This window comes from Pseudochaenichthys georgianus, unplaced genomic scaffold (genome assembly GCF_902827115.2).
Source record: "Pseudochaenichthys georgianus unplaced genomic scaffold, fPseGeo1.2 scaffold_911_arrow_ctg1, whole genome shotgun sequence".
Classification (NCBI taxonomy): domain Eukaryota; kingdom Metazoa; phylum Chordata; class Actinopteri; order Perciformes; family Channichthyidae; genus Pseudochaenichthys; species Pseudochaenichthys georgianus.
The window spans coordinates 31,786-54,203 of NW_027263445.1; the positions used below are offsets into that span (position 1 = coordinate 31,786).

A 22,418-nucleotide genomic window follows, 5' to 3' on the forward strand; every position below is an offset into this window, starting at 1 on the left:
TACACACCTGAAGAAACCCTTAAACACCTGAAGAAACCCTTAAGACATGACTTATCATTACGTCATAAACTCTACTTCACGAGGCTCTTAGTTATTGATCTTGTCAAAGTGAATATTTGCTGTTCTATCGCTAAACTGATATGTATATAAACTGATATATAAACTGATATGTATATAAACTGATATGTAAACTGATATGTATATAAACTGATATATAAACTGATATGTAAACTGATATGTATATAAACTGATATATAAACTGATATGTATATAAACTGATATGTAAACTGATATGTATATAAACTGATATGTATATATATGTATATAAACTGATATGTATATAAACTGATATATAAACTGATATGTATATAAACTGATATATAAACTGATATGTATATAAACTGATATGTATATAAACTGATATGTATTTTCTAAATGAATTATTAATCAAATGTATGAAGTATTCTTAATAAGAAGCTCTTGTTATATATGATATCTGTTTTATAACAATGACGCAGCCTTTCTCTGTGTTCCGGCGGACGCTGGGGGATCACGTGACTCCGGGGAAAGCCCCTCATTGGAAAGTGCTTCGTCATTCATCGTCCTCTCATTGGTCGCCTGGGCGGGACTCCGGCTGTAGACCAATCAGAGGCCGTGTCAATATTTACCTTTCCTGACAACAGTGACGAGAATCACGGAAGTAAACATTAAGGATAAAAGCTGCGACACGAGCTGGACTGAAGTCTCAAACTGGATCTGAGAGGAGTCTGAGGCGAGAAGAGAAGAGAAGAGTCTGAGGTGAGAAGAGAAGAGAAGAGAAGAGAAGAGTCTGAGGCGAGAAGAGAAGAGTCTGAGGCGAGAAGAGAAGAGTCTGAGGTGAGAAGAGAAGAGTCTGAGGCGAGAAGAGAAGAGAAGAGTCTGAAGCGAGAAGAGAAGAAACCCGGAGTTCCTGAGAGGAAACCCGAGTCTGCGGTAGGTCTGACTGCATCTGATCTGATTGGATATGCTTTATTGATCCCCGTGGGGAAATGGTTTCTCTGCATTTGACCCATCCTGGTTAGGAGCAGTGGGCTGCCATTTTGAACGGCGCCCGGGGAGCAGTGTAGAGAACGGTGCCTTGCTCAGGGGCATCTTCAACAAGTACTCAGATCTGAGTACTTTAGTAGAAGTACTCGGGTCTGGTACTTGAGTAAAAGTAGAAGTACTCGGGTCTGGTACTTGAGTAAAAGTAGAAGTACTCGGGTCTGGTACTACAGTAAAAGTAGAAGTACTCGGGTCTGGTACTTGAGTAAAAGTAGAAGTACTCGGGTCTGGTACTAAAGTAAAGGTAGAAGTACTCGGGTCTGGTACTTGAGTAAAAGTAGAAGTACTCGGGTCTGGTACTAAAGTAAAAGTAGAAGTACTCGGGTCTGGTACTTGAGTAAAAGTAGAAGTACTCGGGTCTGGTACTAAAGTAAAGGTAGAAGTACTCGGGTCTGGTACTTGAGTAAAAGTAGAAGTACTCGGGTCTGGTACTTGAGTAAAAGTAGAAGTACTCAGGTCTGGTACTTGAGTAAAAGTAGAAGTACTCGGGTCTGGTACTTGAGTAAAAGTAGAAGTACTCGGGTCTGGTACTTGAGTAAAAGTAGAAGTACTCGGGTCTGGTACTTGAGTAAAAGTAGAAGTACTCGGGTCTGGTACTAAAGTAAAGGTAGAAGTACTCGGGTCTGGTACTTGAGTAAAAGTAGAAGTACTCAGGTCTGGTACTTGAGTAAAAGTAGAAGTACTCGGGTCTGGTACTTGAGTAAAAGTAGAAGTACTCGGGTCTGGTACTTGAGTAAAAGTAGAAGTACTCGGGTCTGGTACTTGAGTACAAGTAGAAGTACTCAGGTCTGGTACTAAAGTAAAGGTAGAAGTACTCGGGTCTGGTACTAAAGTAAAAGTAGAAGTACTCAGGTCTGGTACTTTAGTAGAAGTACTCGGGTCTGGTACTTCAGTAAAAGTAGAAGTACTCAGGTCTGGTACTTTAGTAAAAGTAGAAGTACTCGGGTCTGGTACTTGAGTAAAAGTAGAAGTACTCGGGTCTGGTACTTGAGTAAAAGTAGAAGTACTCGGGTCTGGTACTTGAGTACAAGTAGAAGTACTCGGGTCTGGTACTTGAGTAAAAGTAGAAGTACTCGGGTCTGGTACTTGAGTACAAGTAGAAGTACTCAGGTCTGGTACTAAAGTAAAGGTAGAAGTACTCGGGTCTGGTACTAAAGTAAAGGTAGAAGTACTCGGGTCTGGTACTTCAGTAAAAGTAAAAGTGCTCAGGTCTGGTACTTGAGTAAAAGTAGAAGTACTCGGGTCTGGTACTTGAGTAAAAGTAGAAGTACTCAGGTCTGACACTCCAGTAAAAGTAGAAGTACTCCGGTCTGGTACTTGAGTAAAAGTAGAAGTACTCAGGTCTGGTACTTTAGTAGAAGTACTCGGGACTGGTACTTCAGTAAAAGTAGAAGTACTCGGGTCTGGTACTTTAGTAGAAGTAGAAGTACTCGTGTCTGGTACTTCAGTAAAAGTAGAAGTACTCAGGTCTGGTACTTGAGTAAAAGTAGAAGTACTCAGGTCTGGTACTTTAGTAGAAGTAGAAGTACTCTGGTCTGGTACTTGAGTAAAAGTAGAAGTACTCAGGTCTGGTACTTGAGTAAAAGTAGAAGTACTCGGGTCTGACACTCCAGTAAAAGTAGAAGTACTCCGGTCTGGTACTTGAGTAAAAGTAGAAGTACTCAGGTCTGGTACTTTAGTAGAAGTAGAAGTACTCTGGTCTGGTACTTGAGTAAAAGTAGAAGTACTCAGGTCTGGTACTTTAGTAGAAGTAGAAGTACTCTGGTCTGGTACTTGAGTAAAAGTAGAAGTACTCAGGTCTGGTACTTTAGTAGAAATAGAAGTACTCAGGTCTGGTACTTGAGTAAAAGTACTCGGGACTGGTACTTCAGTAAAAGTAGAAGTACTCGGGTCTGGTACTTTAGTAGAAGTAGAAGTACTCAGGTTTGATCTGAGAGGGTTTTTTGCAGATTCATTGTCAGTAAGTTTTCAGTTTGGGTCCCTGGGTTCTGACTGGTTCTGGTCCCTGTGGTTCTGAGTGGTTCTGGTCCCTGTGGTTCTGACTGGTTCTGGTCCCTGGGTTCTGACTGGTTCTGGTCCCTGGGTTCTGACTGGTTCTGGTCCCTGTGGTTCTGAGTGGTTCTGGTCCCTGTGGTTCTGACTGGTTCTGGTCCCTGGGTTCTGAGTGGTTCTGGTCCCTGTGGTTCTGACTGGTTCTGGTCCCTGGGTTCTGACTGGTTCTGGTCCTTATGGTTTTGACTGGTTCTGGTCCCTGTGGTTCTGGTCCCTGTGGTTCTGACTGGTTCTGGTCCCTGTGGTTCTGACTGGTTCTGGTCCCTGTGGTTCTGACTGGTTCTGTTCCCTGTGGTTCTGACTGGTTCTGGTACCTGTGGTTCTGACAGGTTCTGGTCCCTGTGGTTCTGACTTGTTCTGTTACCTGTGGTTCTGACTGGTTCTGGTCCCTGTGGTTCTGAGTGGTTCTGGTCCCTGTGGTTCTGACTGGTTCTGGTCCCTGGGTTCTGACTGGTTCTGGTCCCTGGGTTCTGACTGGTTCTGGTCCCTGTGGTTCTGAGTGGTTCTGGTCCCTGTGGTTCTGACTGGTTCTGGTCCCTGGGTTCTGAGTGGTTCTGGTCCCTGTGGTTCTGACTGGTTCTGGTCCCTGGGTTCTGACTGGTTCTGGTCCTTATGGTTTTGACTGGTTCTGGTCCCTGTGGTTCTGACTGGTTCTGGTCCCTGTGGTTCTGACTGGTTCTGTTCCCTGTGGTTCTGACTGGTTCTGGTACCTGTGGTTCTGACAGGTTCTGGTCCCTGTGGTTCTGACTTGTTCTGTTACCTGTGGTTCTGACTGGTTCTGGTCCCTGTGGTTCTGACAGGTTCTGGTCCCTGTGGTTCTGACTTGTTCTGTTACCTGTGGTTCTGACTTGTTCTGTTACCTGTGGTTCTGACTGGTTCTGGTCCCTGTGGTTCCGACTGGTTCTGGTCCCTGTGGTTCTGACTGGTTCTGGTCCCTGTGGTTCTGACTGGTTCTGGTCCCTGTGGTTCTGACTGGTTCTGGTCCCTGTGGTTCTGACAGGTTCTGGTCCCTGTGGTTCTGACTTGTTCTGTTACCTGTGGTTCTGACTTGTTCTGTTACCTGTGGTTCTGACTGGTTCTGGTCCCTGTGGTTCCGACTGGTTCTGGTCCCTGTGGTTCTGACTGGTTCTGGTCCCTGTGCAGATGGCGCTGACGGTGAAGGCCTACCTGCTGGGTCGGGACCAGGTGGTGAAGGAGGTCCGGAGGTTCAACGTGGATCAGGAGGTTTCCTGCAGCTTCGAGTACCTGCAGTCCAGAACCAGCAGCGTGTTCTCCAGCCTGAGGGACTTCAACCTGTACTACAGAGGTACTTATACACATACCATGTACAAATATATATATATAAATACTCCAGAACCAGCAGCATGTGTTTGGTGCTCAAAGCGCTTACAAGCAAGTAAAACAAAATAACAACAAAAGTAGAAAGTGCTAAGCTAGGAGGAATCAGGGCGAGGGGTTAGTGGTTAGGAGTTGAAGGCAAGAGTGAGAAGGATGTGAGAGTGTTGGCGGACGTGGCTGGGGAGGGGGCTCCAGAGGGAGGGGGCTGCGAAGGCCCTGTCCCCCCAGGTCCTTTGTCCTGATGGGCTGCAGTAGCTTCAAGGGGGGGGGGGGCAGTGGAGGCCATGGTGGTGGTGGTGATGATGATGGTGGTGATGATGATGATGATGGTGGTAGTGATGATGATGATGATGATGATGATGATGATGATGATGATGATGATGATGATGATGATGATGATGATGGTGGTGATGACGTGTCCTCAGATGAAGACGAGGACCTGGTGGCGTTCTCCTCTGATGACGAGCTGATGATGGGTCTGGCCTCCATGAAGGACGGCCCGTTCCGCCTCTACATTAAAGGTCAAGATTATGATAAAGCTTTTATTCTGAAATCCAGGGACAGACAGGAAGTGATGCTGATGGTGTTTCTTATGATCTACAGAGAAGAAGGAGAACCGTCGGGACTTCCCGCTGCACGCCTTCCCCCCCTTCACCTTCGGGCCCTCCGGTCCCCATGGGCCCCCCCATGGACCCCCCCATGGGCCCCCCCATGGGCCCGCCACCCACCCTGATGTGACCTGTGATGGGTGCGAGGGCCCTGTGGTGGGAACCCGCTTCAAGTGCTCCGTGTGTCCAAACTACGACCTGTGCTCCGCCTGCCAGGCGAGAGGGACCCACACGGAGCACCAGCTGCTGCCCATCTGGCACCCCATGCAGGTACTATACATACATACATACATATATATATATATATGTATATATATATATATATATATATATATATATATATATATATACATATATATATATGTGTATACATATACATATATATACATATATATATGTGTATACATATACATATATATATATATATATATATGTGTATACATACATACATACATATACATATATATATATGTGTATATATGTGTATACATACATACATACATATATATATATGTATATACATATATATATATTAGGGCTGTCAGTCGATTAAAATAGTTAATCGCAAATTAATCGCACATTTTTGATCTGTTCTAAATGAACCTTAGAGGAGTATCTTTGTAATACTCTCATCAACATATGAGCGGATAAATATGCTTTATGTGTGCGTTTATTATCATTTGAACAATGACAAATATTCCAATGAATATTAAACACAACAACCTGGAACCTCTCGTGTGTGTGGTGTGTGTTTGTGTGTGTGTGTGTGTGTGTGTGTGGTGTGTGTGTGTGGTGTGTTGTGTGTGTGTGTGTGTGTGTGTGTGTGTGTGTGTGTGTGTGTGTGTGTGTGTGTGTGTGTGTGTGTGTGTGTGTTGTGTGTGTGTGTGTGTGTGTGTGTGTGTGTGTGTGTGTGTGTGTGTGTGTGTGTGTGTGTTTTGACTTATCTTGATCTGACTCTAGGGCTCTGTGACCGAGAGTTGACCGGTCATTAAACTGGTAAGGTCAGCCACAGCTGACCGTTCCCCTTCCTTAAGACAGATAGCAGACTTCGGCTTGGTCGTAAAACGTCAACAGGCCGAAAGGTCAAATATCTTAGGAGTAAGGAGAATTATTCTTTGACACTTAGGAATAAAAAAAAAAAAAAGACCTCATGAAAGGAACAAGAAGTGAGGATACCCGGCCCGGAGGAAGCCCGGGGTCCCTTTCTGGAGCCAGACCCAGAAGGAGGCCTCGTCGGCGAGCGTCTGGTGGCCGGGCCCAGCCCGAAAAGGCAACGTGGGCAACACCTCCGCTTCTCCGTCCGCGGGCCCACCACCTACGGGAAACATCGATGGGGTCGGGTGCGCTGCCAGAAGGGTGGCAGTGAAAGCGGAGGGTCTCGACGGACCAGACCCGGGCGGCAGAAGCTGGCTTTGGGGACGTGGACCGTCACCTCTCTGGGGGGGAGGAGCTTGTGCGGGAGGTGGAGCGGTACCAGTTGGATCTGGTTGGGCTCACCTCTACGCACAGCGTCGGCTCTGGAACCTTCCTTCTGGATAGGGGTTGGACTCTATTCTTCTCCGGAGTTGCTCAAGGTGTGAGGCGCCGGGCGGGTGCGGGGATACTCACAAGTCCCCGGTTAGGTGCTTCGTTGTTGGAGTTTACCCCAGTGGACGAGAGGGTCGCCTCCCTACGCCTGCGGGTTATGGGGGGGGAAACTCTGACTGTTGTGTGTGCGCTTATGCACCCAACAGCAGTTCAGAGTATACGGCCTTCTTGGAGACCCTGGAGAGAGTCCTGCATGGGGCTCCTGAAGGGGACTCTTTAGTCCTGCTGGGAGACCCTGGAGAGAGTCCTGTATGGGGCTCCTGAAGGGGACTCTTTAGTCCTGCTGGGAGACCCTGGAGAGAGTCCTGCATGGGGCTCCTGAAGGGGGCTCTTTAGTCCTGCTGGGAGACCCTGGAGAGAGTCCTGTATGGGGCTCCTGAAGGGGACTCTTTAGTCCTACTGGGAGACCCTGGAGAGAGTCCTGTATGGGGCTCCTGAAGGGGACTCTTTAGTCCTGCTGGGAGACCCTGGAGAGAGTCCTGTATGGGGCTCCTGAAGGGGACTCTTTAGTCCTGCTGGGAGACCCTGGAAAGAGTCCTGTATGGGGCTCCTGAAGGGGACTCTTTAGTCCTGCTGGGAGACCCTGGAGAGAGTCCTGTATGGGGCTCCTGAAGGGGACTCTTTAGTCCTGCTGGGAGACCCTGGAAAGAGTCCTGTATGGGGCTCCTGAAGGGGACTCTTTAGTCCTGCTGGGAGACCCTGGAAAGAGTCCTGTATGGGGTCCTGAAGGGGACTCTTTAGTCCTGCTGGGAGACCCTGGAAAGAGTCCTGTATGGGGCTCCTGAAGGGGACTCTTTAGTCCTGCTGGGAGACCCTGGAAAGAGTCCTGTATGGGGCTCCTGAAGGGGACTCCTTAGTCCTGCTGGGAGACTTCAACGCACATGTGGGCGATGATGGAGACACATGGAGGGGCGTGATTGGGAGGAACGGCCCCCCTGATCTGAACCGGAGTGGTGGTTTGTTACTGGACTTCTGTGCTAGTCATGGATTGGCCATAACAAACACCATGTTCGAACATAAGGATGCTCATAAGTGTACGTGTTACCAGAGCACCTTAGGCAGAAGGTCCATGATCGATTTCGTTATCGTATCATCGGACCTGAGGCCGTATGTTTTGGACACTCGGGTAAAGAGAGGGGCGGAGTTGTCAACTGATCACCATCTGGTGGTGAGTTGGGTCGAGTGGCGGGGGAAGCCTCTGGATAGACCTGGTGAGCCCAAACGTGTAGTTCGGGTGAACTGGGAACGTCTGGAGGAGGCCCAAGTTCAGGAGGCCTTCAACTCACACCTCCGGCGGAGCTTTTCGTGCAATCCTGTGGAGGTTGGGGACATTGAACCAGAGTGGTCGGTGTTCAAAGCCTCTATTGCCGAAGCCGCGGCGGGAGCTGTGGTCTCAAGGTCTTAGGTGCCTCAAGGGGCGGTAACCCTCGAACCTCCTGGTGGACACCGGTGGTCAGGGAAGCCGTCCGACTGAAGAAGGAGGCCTTCAGGGATTTGTTATCCCGGGGGACTCCCGAGGCAGTTGCAAGGTACCGACAGGCCCGAAGGGCAGCAGCCTCATCCGTGGCCGAGGCAAAGCAGCGGGTGTGGGAGAAGTTCGGAGAAGACATGGAGAAGGACTTCCGGGCGGCACCAAAGTTGTTCTGGAAAACTGTCCGACACCTCAGGAGGGGGAAGCAGGGAACCATCCAAGCTGTGTACAGTAAGGATGGGACGTTGTTGACCTCAACTGATGGAGTGTTGGGGCGTTGGAACACTTTGAGGAACTCCTGAACCCGACAACACCAATCTCCCGGGGGGAGGTCACAGTGGCAAAGCCCCGGGGGGGATGAGATCCGCCCGGAGGTGCTGAAGGCTCTGGGTGTTGAGGGACTGTCATGGTTGACACGTCTCATCAACGTTGCGTGGAAGTCGGAAACAGTACCGAAGGAGTGGCAGACCGGGGTGGTGGTTCCCCTTTTTAAAAAGGGGGATCAGAGGGTGTGTGCCAATTACAGAGGCATCACACTACTCAGCCTCCCCGGGAAAGTTTACTCTAAGGAACTCGAGAGGAGGGTCCGGCCGATTGTGGAACCTCAGATTGAGGAGGAACAATGCGGATTCCGTCCTGGTCGTGGAACGACGGATCAGCTTTTTACTCTCGCAAGGATCCTGGAGGGGGCCTGGGAGTGCGCTGATCCGGTCTACATGTGTTTTGTGGACTTGGAGAAGGCGTATGACCGGGTTCCCAGGGAGTTACTGTGGGAGGTGCTGCGGGAGTATGGGGTGAGGGGGTCTCTACTCAGGGCCATCCAGTCTCTGTGCTCCCAAAGCGAGAGCTGGGTCCGGGTCCTCGGCAGGAAGTCGGACCCATTTCCGGTGAGGGTTGGCCTCCGCCAGGGCTGCGCTTTGTCACCAATCCTGTTTGTAATATACATGGGTCGGATTTCGAGGCGTAGTCGGGGGGGGTTCGGTGCAGTTCGGTGGACTAAGGATTGCACCCCTGCTTTCTGCAGAGGATGTGGTTCTGATGGCTTCATCGGTCTGCGACCTTCAGCACTCACTGGATCGGTTCACCACCGAGTGTGAAGCGGCTGGGATGAGGATCAGCACCTCCACATCTGAGGCCATGGTTCTCAGCAGGAAACCGATGGACTGTCCACTCCAAGTAGGGAATGAGTCCTTACCCCAAGGGAAGGAGTTCAAGTATCTCGGGGTCTTGTTCTCGAGTGAGGGAACAATGGAGCGTGAGATGGGCCGGAGAACCGGAGCAGCGGGAGCGGTACTGCAGTCGCTTTACCGCACCGTTGTGACGAAAAGGGAGCTGAGCCAGAAGGCAAAGCTCTCTGTCTACCGGGCCGTTCCTACCCTCACCTACGGTCATGAAGGATGGGTCATGACCGAAAGAACGAGATCGCAGATACAAGCGGCCGAGATGGGTTTTCTCCGCAGGGCGGCTGGTGTCTCCCTTAGGGATAAGGTGAGAAGTTCGGTCATCAGGGAGGGACTCGGAGTTGAGCCGCTCCTCCTTCGCGTCGAAAGGAGCCAGTTGAAGTGGTTCGGGTACCTAGTTAGGATGCCACCTGGGCGCCTCCCTAGGGAGGTGTTCCAGGCACGTCCAGCTGGGAGGAGACCGAGGGGTAGACCTAGGACCAGGTGGAGGGATTATATCTCTTCGCTGGCCTGGGAGCGCCTTGGGACCCCCCAGTCAGAGCTGGTTGATGTCGCCAGGGAAAAGAAAGTTTGGGGCTCTCTGCTGGAACTGCTACCCCCGCGACCCGACCACGGATAAGCGGGAGAAGATGGATGGATGGATGGATTTAGGAATAAAGACACAATTAATCCCTCACATCGGCGAAATGTCGCTCCTCTGTTTCATTGAAACAGCTCCTTGTATCCGTTAGCGCAGCTAGCTAGCACCAGATGCTAACAACAACAATGCACGTAAGGTCTCTCTCTCGCTCGCTCGGGCCACACACACACACACACACACACACACACACCCCCTCTCCCGGTCCTCCCGATGGCCAGTCGGTGCCTGCCGGTGAGCGTGGAAGTGTGGTCTGCCACAAGCGGGCAGCAGGAGCGGGGCTGTCAGCATCAGCTTGTAGATGGTATTTTAAACTCGATGCTCTGAAGCTACGGGGCGGCCGAGGACAAAAAGTACACATGCGTTAATCGCGTTCAAATAATTAGTGGCGTTAATCTTTTTTTGCGTTATTAACGCGTTAAGTTGACAGCCCTAGTTTATATTTATATATATATATATATAATATATCTGTTTAAATGAAAACAGAGGAGCGACATTTCGCCACAACTGCACCGAGCACTTGACTTGATTTCACTTGACTGTGGGTTTTCTTTGGAAGTTTTTCCTTGTACGATGTGAGGGTCTAAGGACAGAGGGTCTGAGGACAGAGGGTCTAAGGACAGAGGGTCTGAGGACAGAGGGTCTGAGGACAGAGGGTCTAAGGACAGAGGGTCTGAGGACAGAGGGTCTAAGGACAGAGGGTCTGAGGACAGAGGGTCTAAGGACAGAGGGTCTGAGGACAGAGGGTCTGAGGACAGAGGGTCTAAGGACAGAGGGTCTGAGGACAGAGGGTCTAAGGACAGAGGGTCTAAGGACAGAGGGTCTGAGGACAGAGGGTCTGAGGACAGAGGGTCTGAGGACAGAGGGACTGAGGACAGAGGGTGTGGTATTGTCATACTGATATTCTGTACACACTGTGAAGACACTGAGACAAATGTAACATTTGTGATATTGGCTATAAATAAACATTGATTGATTGATGCAGGAAGCAGACAGCGGGACGTTGTAGAGAAGTCAGCACACTCAGCTCGGAGAGTGCAACATGACTGCAGCGTCCAGGCAGCTCCCGTTCGAGCATAGCCTTGAGTTGCACATAGCTCCAATGATCCCACACACACACACACACACACACACACACACACACACACACACACACACACACACACACACACTTTGTATTGTATTATTGTATGAGAGAGGTTCCAGGTTGTTGTGTTTAATATTCATGAGAATATTTGTCATTGTTCAAATGATAATAAACATTAGCATAAAGCATATTTGTCCGCTCACATGTTGATAAGAGTATTAAGAACTTGAAAAATATTCCTCTAAGGTTAATTTAGAACGGATAAAAAATTAACTATTTTAATCGACTGACAGCCCTAATATATATATACACACACACACACACACACACACACACACATAAGTAAGGGATAATGTGCAGCGACGCGGTCATTATGGGGAAAAGAACACCGACAGGCTGATCAGGAGCCGGCGCGAAGCGGAGGGATCTCGATGAAGGTGTTATTTCCAAACTGTACACAGTTCAATCAAACGGACTTGTTTGTGCAGATGTGAGCGTCCTTAGCAACGGTCTGTCTGTTCTGGATTAACAACGTGTTCTGAATTGACCAATCAGAATCGAGTATCACCTAAACCATGTAATAAACACACATATACATTAGTTAGCCCTGCACAGTGACTGACAGGATGTTAGTTAGCCCTGCACAGTGACTGACAGGATGTTAGTTAGCCCTGCGCAGTGACTGACAGGATGTTAGTTAGCCCTGCACAGTGACTGACAGGATGTTAGTTAGCCCTGCGCAGTGACTGACAGGATGTTAGTTAGCCCTGCACAGTGACTGACAGGATGTTAGTTAGCCCTGCGCAGTGACTGACAGGATGTTAATTAGCCCTGCACAGTGACTGACAGGATGTTAGTTAGCCCTGCGCAGTGACTGACAGGATATTAGTTAGCCCTGCGCAGTGACTGACAGGATGTTAGTTAGCCCTGCGCAGTGACTGACAGGATGTTAGTTAGCCCTGCGCAGTGACTGACAGGATGTTAGTTAGCCCTGCACAGTGACTGACAGGATGTTAGTTAGCCCTGCGCAGTGACTGACAGGATGTTAGTTAGCCCTGCGCAGTGACTGACAGGATGTTAGTTAGCCCTGCGCAGTGACTGACAGGATGTTAGTTAGCCCTGCGCAGTGACTGACAGGATGTTAGTTAGCCCTGCGCAGTGACTGACAGGATGTTAGTTAGCCCTGCGCAGTGACTGACAGGATATTAGTTAGCCCTGCGCAGTGACTGACAGGATGTTAGTTAGCCCTGCGCAGTGACTGACAGGATGTTAGTTAGCCCTGCGCAGTGACTGACAGGATGTTAGTTAGCCCTGCGCAGTGACTGACAGGATGTTAGTTAGCCCTGCGCAGTGACTGACAGGATGTTAGTTAGCCCTGCGCAGTGACTGACAGGATGTTAGTTAGCCCTGCGCAGTGACTGACAGGATGTTTTGTGCAGTGGTTTCCTCGGGGGAAGTGGATGAAGAGGATGAGACACTGCATGTGGAACCAGAACCAGCAGCCAGGACCCTCCAGACCGGACTGCAGCGCCCCCTCTGGTGACTGAGAGTTTCATTAATATTATAAATACAATCATCTGATCTCTATAACGACCTCTGACCTCTGACCTCAGCTCAGGACAACGTGGACTTCCTGAAGAACATCGGGGAGGGCGTGGCGGCCATGTTAAGTCCTCTGGGTGAGTGATGTCACTGAGAGCTGCTCTCTGATTGGCTGTTGTTAACAGGGAGTGATGTCACTGATAACAGCGCCGAAGGACTGTTTGAATGCATGAAATAGTGGCTCTGCAGCAGGTAGACTCGACATTGAGAAACGGCATCTGATTGGCTGTTTGTTAACAGGAAGTGATGTAATATGTGTGTCCAGGTATCGACGTGGACATCGATGTGGAGCACGAGGGCCAGACGACCAAGGTGACACCCCCCCCTCAGAGTGAAGGGGGTGGGGCCTGCAGTGAGGGAGGCGGAGCCAGCAGCGAGGGGTCAAAGGTAAGTTCAGTTCGTACAGGTAACCTCACCTGTTTGTTTCTCAGTGCAGTTCTGATCCCAGTCCAGTCCCGTTCTGATCCCAGTCCCGTTCTGATCCCAGTCCGGTTCTGATCCCAGTCCCGTTCTGATCCCAGTCCCGTTCTGATCCCAGTCCGGTTCTGATCCCAGTCCCGTTCTGATCCCAGTCCCGTTCTGATCTCAGTCCAGTTCTGATCCATTACGTTACATTACGTGCCGCTACATTACGTCACATGAAACCTGTTGGACGCTTTTCTCCAAAGCGTCTCACTCGCTCAGCACTAAGGAGCACTTTGAAGTCTCAGGAACACAACGACATGCTGACTGCAGTGGCCTTTGAACCTGAGACCCCCGTTCTGATCCCAGGCCCGTTCTGATCCCAGGCCCGTTCTGATCCCAGTCCGGTTCTGATCCCAGTCCGGTTCTGATCCCAGTCCCGTTCTGATCCCAGTCCCGTTCTGATCCCAGTCCCGTTCTGATCCCAGTCCCGTTCTGATCCCAGTCCCGTTCTGATCCCAGGCCCGTTCTGATCCCAGTCCGGTTCTGATCCCAGGCCCGTTCTGATCCCAGTCCGGTTCTGATCCCAGTCCCGTTCTGATCCCAGTCCCGTTCTGATCCCAGTCCCGTTCTGATCCCAGTCCCGTTCTGATCCCAGTCCCGTTCTGATCCCCAGTCCCGTTCTGATCCCAGTCCAGTTCTGATCCCAGTCCCGTTCTGATCCCAGGCCCGTTCTGATCCCAGTCCGGTTCTGATCCCAGTCCGGTTCTGATCCCAGTCCGGTTCTGATCCCAGTCCGGTTCTGATCCCAGGCCCGTTCTGATCCCAGTCCCGTTCTGATCCCAGTCCGGTTCTGATCCCAGGCCCGTTCTGATCCCAGGCCCGTTCTGATCCCAGTCCGGTTCTGATCCCAGGCCCGTTCTGATCCCAGTCCGGTTCTGATCCCAGTCCGGTTCTGATCCCAGTCCGGTTCTGATCCCAGTCCCGTTCTGATCCCAGTCCCGTTCTGATCCCAGTCCCGTTCTGATCTCAGTCCAGTTCTGATCCATTACGTTACATTACGTGCCGCTACATTACGTCACATGAAACCTGTTGGCCGCTTTTCTCCAAAGCGTCTCACTCGCTCAGCACTAAGGAGCACTTTGAAGTCTCAGGAACACAACGACATGCTGACTGCAGTGGCCTTTGAACCTGAGACCCCCGTTCTGATCCCAGGCCCGTTCTGATCCCAGGCCCGTTCTGATCCCAGGCCCGTTCTGATCCCAGGCCCGTTCTGATCCCAGTCCCGTTCTGATCCCAGTCCCGTTCTGATCCCAGTCCCGTTCTGATCCCAGGCCCGTTCTGATCCCAGGCCCGTTCTGATCCCAGTCCCGTTCTGATCCCAGTCCCGTTCTGATCCCAGTCCCGTTCTGATCCCAGGCCCGTTCTGATCCCAGTCCCGTTCTGATCCCAGTCCCGTTCTGATCCCAGTCCCGTTCTGATCCCAGTCCCGTTCTGATCCCAGTCCCGTTCTGATCCCAGGCCCGTTCTGATCCCAGTCCCGTTCTGATCCCAGTCCCGTTCTGATCCCAGGTCCCGTTCTGATCCCAGTCCAGTTCTGATCCCAGTCCCGTTCTGATCCCAGGCCCGTTCTGATCCCAGTCCGGTTCTGATCCCAGTCCGGTTCTGATCCCAGTCCGGTTCTGATCCCAGGCCCGTTCTGATCCCAGTCCCGTTCTGATCCCAGTCCCGTTCTGATCCCAGTCCGGTTCTGATCCCAGTCCCGTTCTGATCCCAGGCCCGTTCTGATCCCAGTCCGGTTCTGATCCCAGGCCCGTTCTGATCCCAGTCCGGTTCTGATCCCAGTCCGGTTCTGATCCCAGTCCGGTTCTGATCCCAGTCCGGTTCTGATCCCAGTCCGGTTCTGATCCCAGTCCCGTTCTGATCCCAGTCCAGTTCTGATCCATTACGTTACATTACGTGCCGCTACATTACGTCACATGAAACCTGTTGGACGCTTTTCTCCAAAGCGTCTCACTCGCTCAGCACTAAGGAGCACTTTGAAGTCTCAGGAACACAACGACATGCTGACTGCAGTGGCCTTTGAACCTGAGACCCCCGTTCTGATCCCAGGCCCGTTCTGATCCCAGGCCCGTTCTGATCCCAGTCCGGTTCTGATCCCAGTCCGGTTCTGATCCCAGTCCGGTTCTGATCCCAGTCCCGTTCTGATCCCAGTCCAGTTCTGATCCCAGGCCCGTTCTGATCCCAGGCCCGTTCTGATCCCAGTCCCGTTCTGATCCCAGTCCCGTTCTGATCCCAGTCCGGTTCTGATCCCAGTCCCGTTCTGATCCCAGTCCCGTTCTGATCCCAGTCCAGTTCTGATCCCAGGCCCGTTCTGATCCCAGGCCAGTTCTGATCCCAGTCCCGTTCTGATCCCAGGCCCGTTCTGATCCCAGGCCCGTTCTGATCCCAGGCCCGTTCTGATCCCAGGCCCGTTCTGATCCCAGGCCCGTTCTGATCCCAGTCCGGTTCTGATCCCAGTCCGGTTCTGATCCCAGGCCCGTTCTGATCCCAGTCCCGTTCTGATCCCAGTCCCGTTCTGATCCCAGTCCGGTTCTGATCCCAGTCCGGTTCTGATCCCAGTCCCGTTCTGATCCCAGTCCAGTTCTGATCCCAGGCCCGTTCTGATCCCAGTCCCGTTCTGATCCCAGTCCCGTTCTGATCCCAGTCCCGTTCTGATCCCAGTCCCGTTCTGATCCCAGTCCCGTTCTGATCCCAGTCCCGTTCTGATCCCAGTCCCGTTCTGATCCCAGTCCCGTTCTGATCCCAGGCCCGTTCTGATCCCAGTCCGGTTCTGATCCCAGGCCCGTTCTGATCCCAGTCCGGTTCTGATCCCAGTCCGGTTCTGATCCCAGTCCCGTTCTGATCCCAGTCCCGTTCTGATCCCAGTCCCGTTCTGATCCCAGTCCCGTTCTGATCCCCAGTCCCGTTCTGATCCCCAGTCCAGTTCTGATCCCAGTCCCGTTCTGATCCCAGGCCCGTTCTGATCCCAGGCCGGTTCTGATCCCAGTCCCGTTCTGATCCCAGTCCCGTTCTGATCCCAGGCCCGTTCTGATCCCAGGCCCGTTCTGATCCCAGTCCCGTTCTGATCCCAGTCCGGTTCTGATCCCAGTCCGGTTCTGATCCCAGTCCGGTTCTGATCCCAGGCCCGTTCTGATCCCAGTCCGGTTCTGATCCCAGTCCGGTTCTGATCCCAGTCCCGTTCTGATCCCAGTCCAGTTCTGATCCATTACGTTACATTACGTGCCGCTACATTACGTCACATGAAACCTGTTGGACGCTTTTCTCCAAAGCGTCTCACTCGCTCAGCACTAAGGAGCACTTTGAAGTCTCAGGAACACAACGACATGCTGACTGCAGTGGCCTTTGAACCTGAGACCCCCGTTCTGATCCCAGGCCCGTTCTGATCCCAGGCCCGTTCTGATCCCAGTCCGGTTCTGATCCCAGTCCCGTTCTGATCCCAGTCCAGTTCTGATCCCAGGCCCGTTCTGATCCCAGTCCCGTTCTGATCCCAGTCCCGTTCTGATCCCAGTCCCGTTCTGATCCCAGGCCCGTTCTGATCCCAGTCCGGTTCTGATCCCAGTCCGGTTCTGATCCCAGTCCGGTTCTGATCCCAGTCCCGTTCTGATCCCAGTCCCGTTCTGATCCCAGGCCCGTTCTGATCCCAGTCCCGTTCTGATCCCAGTCCAGTTCTGATCCCAGTCCCGTTCTGATCCCAGGCCCGTTCTGATCCCAGTCCCGTTCTGATCCCAGGCCCGTTCTGATCCCAGTCCCGTTCTGATCCCAGTCCGGTTCTGATCCCAGTCCCGTTCTGATCCCAGGCCCGTTCTGATCCCAGTCCCGTTCTGATCCCAGTCCGGTTCTGATCCCAGTCCGGTTCTGATCCCAGGCCCGTTCTGATCCCAGGCCCCTTCTGATCCCAGGCCCGGTTCTGATCCCAGTCCGGTTCTGATCCCAGGCCGGTTCTGATCCCAGTCCGGTTCTGATCCCAGGCCCGTTCTGATCCCAGGCCCGTTCTGATCCCAGTCCGGTTCTGATCCCAGTCCCGTTCTGATCCCAGTCCCGTTCTGATCTCAGTCCAGTTCTGATCCATTACGTTACATTACGTGCCGCTACATTACTTCACATGAAACCTGTTGGACGCTTTTCTCCAAAGCGTCTCACTCGCTCAGCACTAAGGAGCACTTTGAAGTCTCAGGAACACAACGACATGCTGACTGCAGTGGCCTTTGAACCTGAGACCCCCGTTCTGATCCCAGGCCCGTTCTGATCCCAGGCCCGTTCTGATCCCAGTCCGGTTCTGATCCCAGTCCCGTTCTGATCCCAGTCCCGTTCTGATCCCAGTCCCGTTCTGATCCCAGTCCGGTTCTGATCCCAGTCCCGTTCTGATCCCAGTCCGGTTCTGATCCCAGTCCCGTTCTGATCCCAGTCCGGTTCTGATCCCAGTCCGGTTCTGATCCCAGTCCCGTTCTGATCCCAGGCCCGTTCTGATCCCAGTCCGGTTCTGATCCCAGGCCCGTTCTGATCCCAGGCCCGTTCTGATCCCAGGCCCGTTCTGATCCCAGGCCCGTTCTGATCCCAGGCCCGTTCTGATCCCAGTCCCGTTCTGATCCCAGTCCGGTTCTGATCCCAGTCCGGTTCTGATCCCAGGCCCGTTCTGATCCCATTCCGGTTCTGATCCCAGGCCCGTTCTGATCCCAGTCCCGTTCTGATCCCAGTCCGGTTCTGATCCCAGTCCGGTTCTGATCCCAGTCCCGTTCTGATCCCAGTCCCGTTCTGATCCCAGGCCCGTTCTGATCCCAGTCCCGTTCTGATCCCAGTCCGGTTCTGATCCCAGTCCCGTTCTGATCTCAGTCCAGTTCTGATCCATTACGTTACATTACGTGCCGCTACATTACGTCACATGAAACCTGTTGGACGCTTTTCTCCAAAGCGTCTCACTCGCTCAGCACTAAGGAGCACTTTGAAGTCTCAGGAACACAACGACATGCTGACTGCAGTGGCCTTTGAACCTGAGACCCCCGTTCTGATCCCAGGCCCGTTCTGATCCCAGGCCCGTTCTGATCCCAGTCCGGTTCTGATCCCAGTCCCGTTCTGATCCCAGTCCCGTTCTGATCCCAGTCCCGTTCTGATCCCAGTCCGGTTCTGATCCCAGTCCCGTTCTGATCCCAGTCCCGTTCTGATCCCAGTCCCGTTCTGATCCCAGTCCGGTTCTGATCCCAGTCCGGTTCTGATCCCAGTCCGGTTCTGATCCCAGTCCCGTTCTGATCCCAGGCCCGTTCTGATCCCAGTCCGGTTCTGATCCCAGGCCCGTTCTGATCCCAGGCCCGTTCTGATCCCAGGCCCGTTCTGATCCCAGGCCCGTTCTGATCCCAGGCCCGTTCTGATCCCAGTCCCGTTCTGATCCCAGTCCGGTTCTGATCCCAGTCCGGTTCTGATCTCAGTCCGGTTCTGATCCCAGTCCGGTTCTGATCCCAGGCCCGTTCTGATCCCATTCCGGTTCTGATCCCAGGCCCGTTCTGATCCCAGTCCGGTTCTGATCCCAGTCCGGTTCTGATCCCAGTCCGGTTCTGATCCCAGTCCCGTTCTGATCCCAGGCCCGTTCTGATCCCAGGCCCGTTCTGATCCCAGTCCGGTTCTGATCCCAGTCCGGTTCTGATCCCAGTCCGGTTCTGATCCCAGTCCGGTTCTGATCCCAGGCCCGTTCTGATCCCAGGCCCGTTTTGATCCCAGTCCCGTTCTGATCCCAGTCCGGTTCTGATCCCAGTCCGGTTCTGATCCCAGTCCGGTTCTGATCCCAGGCCCGTTCTGATCCCAGGCCCGTTCTGATCCCAGGCCCGTTCTGATCCCAGGCCCGTTCTGATCCCAGTCCGGTTCTGATCCCAGTCCGGTTCTGATCCCAGTCCGGTTCTGATCCCAGGCCCGTTCTGATCCCAGGCCCGTTCTGATCCCAGTCCGGTTCTGATCCCAGTCCGGTTCTGATCCCAGTCCGGTTCTGATCCCAGTCCCGTTCTGATCCCAGTCCAGTTCTGATCCCAGTCCAGTTCTACAGGTGACCCAGTCTTTGCTCTGCAGGTGTGCAGAGACTCTGATGAGGAGTGGACTCACCTGAACCCCCGAGAGGTCGACCCGTCCAGCGGAGAGCTGCAGTCCCTCCAACCCGGGGACCTGGACCCAGACCAGGACCTGGACCCAGACCAGGACATGAAACAGGACCCAGAACAGGACCAAGGCAAGGGCCAGAACCAGGACAAAGACCTTACAGTCCAGGTCCAGAACCAGGTCCAGGCTCAGAACCAGGTCCAGAACCAGGCTCCCTCGTCGGGACAGCAGGGTCCAACAGGTCTGAGGGAGGCGGCTCTGTACCCTGACCTGCCCCAAGGTGACTACTTCTCTCTCTCTACCTCTCTCTCTCTACCCATCTCTCTCTCTACCTGTCTCTCTCTCTACCTCTCTCTCTCTACCCATCTCTCTCTCTACCTGTCTCTCTCTACCTGTCTCTCTCTCTACCTGTCTCTCTCTCTACCTGTCTCTCTCTCTACCTGTCTCTCTCTCTACCTGTCTCTCTCTCTACCTGTCTCTCTCTCTACCTGTCTCTCTCTACCTGTCTCTCTCTCTCCCTGTCTCTCTCTCTCTACCTGTCTCTCTCTGTCTCTCTCTCTCCCTGTCTCTCTCTACCCATCTTTCTAACTACCTGTCTTTCTCTCTACCTGTCTCTCTCTCTCTCTACCCATCTTTCTCTCTACCTGTCTCTCTCTCTCTCTCTACCCATCTTTCTCTCTACCTGTCTCTCTCTCTCTCTCTCTACCCATCTTTCTCTCTACCTGTCCCTCTCTCTAACTACCTGTCTCTCTCTACCTGTCTGTCTCTCTACCTGTCTGTCTCTCTACCTGTCCCTCTCTCTACCTGTCCCTCTCTCTACCTGTCTCTCTCTCTACCTGTCTCTCTACCTGTCCCTCTCTCTACCTGTCTCTCTCTCTACCTGTCCCTCTCTCTACCTGTCCCTCTCTCTACCTGTCCCTCTCTCTACCTGTCTGTCTCTCTACCTGTCTCTCTCTCAGACCCCCGCCAGGTGGAGACCCTCTCCCAGATGGACTGTCTCTCTCTCTCCCTGTCTCTCTCTACCTGTCTGTCTCTCTACCTGTCTCTCTCTCAGACCCCCGCCAGGTGGAGACCCTCTCCCAGATGGACTGTCTCTCTACCTGTCTCTCTCTCTACCTGTCTGTCTCTCTACCTGTCTCTCTCTCAGACCCCCGCCAGGTGGAGACCCTCTCCCAGATGTACTGTCTCTCTCTCTACCTGTCTCTCTCTCTACCTGTCCGTCTCTCTACCTGTCTCTCTCTCTACCTGTCTCTCTCTCTCTCTGTTTCTCTACCTGTCCCTCTCTCTACCTGTCTCTCTCTCTACCTGTCTCTCTCTCAGACCCCCGCCAGGTGGAGACCCTCTCCCAGATGGACTGTCTCTCTTCCTGTCTGTCTCTCTACCTGTCTCTCTACCTGTCCCTCTAACTACCTGTCTCTCTCTCAGACCCCCGCCAGGTGGAGACCCTCTCCCAGATGGACTGTCTCTCTACCTGTCTCTCTCTCTCTACCTGTCCCTCTCTCTACCTGTCTCAATCTCTACCTGTCCCTCTCTCTACCTGTCCCTCTCTCTACCTGTCCCTCTAACTACCTGTCTCTCTCTCAGACCCCCGCCAGGTGGAGACCCTCTCCCAGATGGACTGTCTCTCTACCTGTCCCTCTCTCTCTCTACCTGTCCCTCTCTCTCTCTACCTGTCCCTCTCTCTCTCTACCTGTCCCTCTCTCTCTACCTGTCCCTCTCTCTCTACCTGTCCCTCTCTCTAACTACCTGTCTCTCTCTCAGACCCCCGCCAGGTGGAGACCCTCTCCCAGATGGACTGTCTCTCTACCTGTCCCTCTCTCTCTCTACCTGTCCCTCTCTCTCTCTCTACCTGTCCCTCTCTCTCTCTACCTGTCCCTCTCTCTCTACCTGTCCCTCTCTCTAACTACCTGTCTCTCTCTCAGACCCCCGCCAGGTGGAGACCCTCTCCCAGATGTTGGCGATGGGTTTCTCAGATGAGGGCGGCTGGCTCACTCGTCTCCTTCGGGCCAAAGACTTTGACATCGGCGCCGCCCTGGACGCCATCCAGTTCCAGCCCCCCCCACACCGAACCTGATGTCACCGTGATGTCATCTGCTAACCCAGATTCAGATCCTGCAGCCACTTCCTGTCCTCTGAGGTCACTGAGTAACCAATCATCTCCTCGTTCATATTCACCTCAACGTCTCAGATATATAGACCGTCTAATTAATATATACTTTCTCTGATTGATGTGTACTTTCTCTGATTGATGTGTACTTTCTCTGATTGATGTGTACTTTCTCTGATTGATGTGTACTTTCTCTGATTGATGTGTACTTTCTCTGATTGATACGTACTTTCTCTGATTGATGTGTACTTTCTCTGATTGATGTGTACTTTCTCTGATTGATACGTACTTTCTCTGATTGATGTGTACCTTCTCTGATTGATGTGTACCTTCTCTGATTGATGTGTACTTTCTCTGATTGATGTGTACTTTCTCTGATTGATGTGTACTTTCTCTGATGTGTACTTTCTCTGATTGATGTGTACCTCTGTCTCGCTGCTCTTTGTCCTGCTTTATGAATCTGAATAAAACTTGAGGCCCAGACTCCGGATGTTTTTTTATCACAAACACGTACTGCTGAGATCAACACTTTAATGCACTTGAGGAACACAGACTCAGTGATACACATCAACAGTTTATAAATCCAAACTGAAATCCTCTCCGCTGTCAAACATGTAGGGGGCGGGGCCTATTCTCACTGATCATAGAGGAAGCTCCGCCCACCTGCCCGTCAACACTGAGGGAGCCAGCAGGGTCCAGGCTCTCCTCGCTGGTCTGAGGGGGGTCTGAGGGTCTCCTCCTGAAGCTGGACTGCAACACAAAGAAGATCTTTGAAACAGAAACACTCGGATAGGACCTGAGATAATAACTGGTGTCAGAATGTTACCTGTCCAGGTGTCCCGTCCTCCTGCCCTCCTCTCTTCCTCTTCCTGTCAAACATCACAGACCTTACTCAAAGCAGCTTCCTGGATTCAGAATCACATCTTAGAAACACAGACTGTGTATATGGTTATATGCTGCATCGGATCATCCCGCTGAGCACCTGAGGCCTGGACCACGAAGCCGATGTTCTCTTAGCGGCTAACTTCAGGGTGACTCTGGTCTCCGGTCCTACGAAGCTGGTTCTCTTCTTAGCGGCTAGATCTCCATGGTAACTGATGCTGAGCGGCTAGCCTGCTCCGG

The 22,418-nt window shown here is 52.3% G+C and overlaps 1 protein-coding gene across 3 annotated transcripts; it reads left to right on the forward strand.

Annotated features, from left to right (window-relative positions):
- Positions 1 to 675: 675 nt before the first annotated feature.
- sqstm1 (sequestosome 1) lies at positions 676 to 21,779 on the forward strand. Of its 3 annotated transcripts, none has more exons than XM_071202782.1 (10): positions 676 to 798; positions 877 to 972; positions 4,279 to 4,441; positions 4,899 to 4,994; positions 5,077 to 5,351; positions 12,484 to 12,583; positions 12,658 to 12,723; positions 12,912 to 13,033; positions 19,163 to 19,469; positions 20,149 to 21,100. In XM_071202782.1, the coding sequence occupies exons 3-10, from the start codon at positions 4,279 to 4,281 to the stop codon at positions 21,090 to 21,092; spliced, it is 2,073 nt and encodes a 690-aa protein (XP_071058883.1). In that variant the 5' UTR covers positions 676 to 798; positions 877 to 972; the 3' UTR covers positions 21,093 to 21,100. The 3 variants fall into 3 exon arrangements, with proteins under 3 accessions (XP_071058883.1, XP_071058882.1, XP_033936054.1); XM_071202781.1 differs by having other exon boundaries at positions 677 to 798; positions 835 to 972; XM_034080163.2 differs by lacking the exon at positions 20,149 to 21,100 and adding an exon at positions 21,112 to 21,779 and having other exon boundaries at positions 686 to 972.
- Positions 21,780 to 22,418: the final 639 nt, after the last annotated feature.

What these genes read in the sequence shown, in the direction of transcription:
- sqstm1 (XM_071202782.1), top strand. Translation starts at nt 4,279, where the DNA reads ATGGCGCTGACGGTGAAGGCCTACCTGCTGGGTCGGGACCAGGTGGTG. An exon ending in GGCCATGTTAAGTCCTCTGG is followed by an intron (nt 12,724 to 12,911) that starts GTGAGTGATGTC and finishes ATGTGTGTCCAG; the next exon opens with GTATCGACGTGGACATCGAT. An exon ending in GTACCCTGACCTGCCCCAAG is followed by an intron (nt 19,470 to 20,148) that starts GTGACTACTTCT and finishes TCTCTCTCTCAG; the next exon opens with ACCCCCGCCAGGTGGAGACC.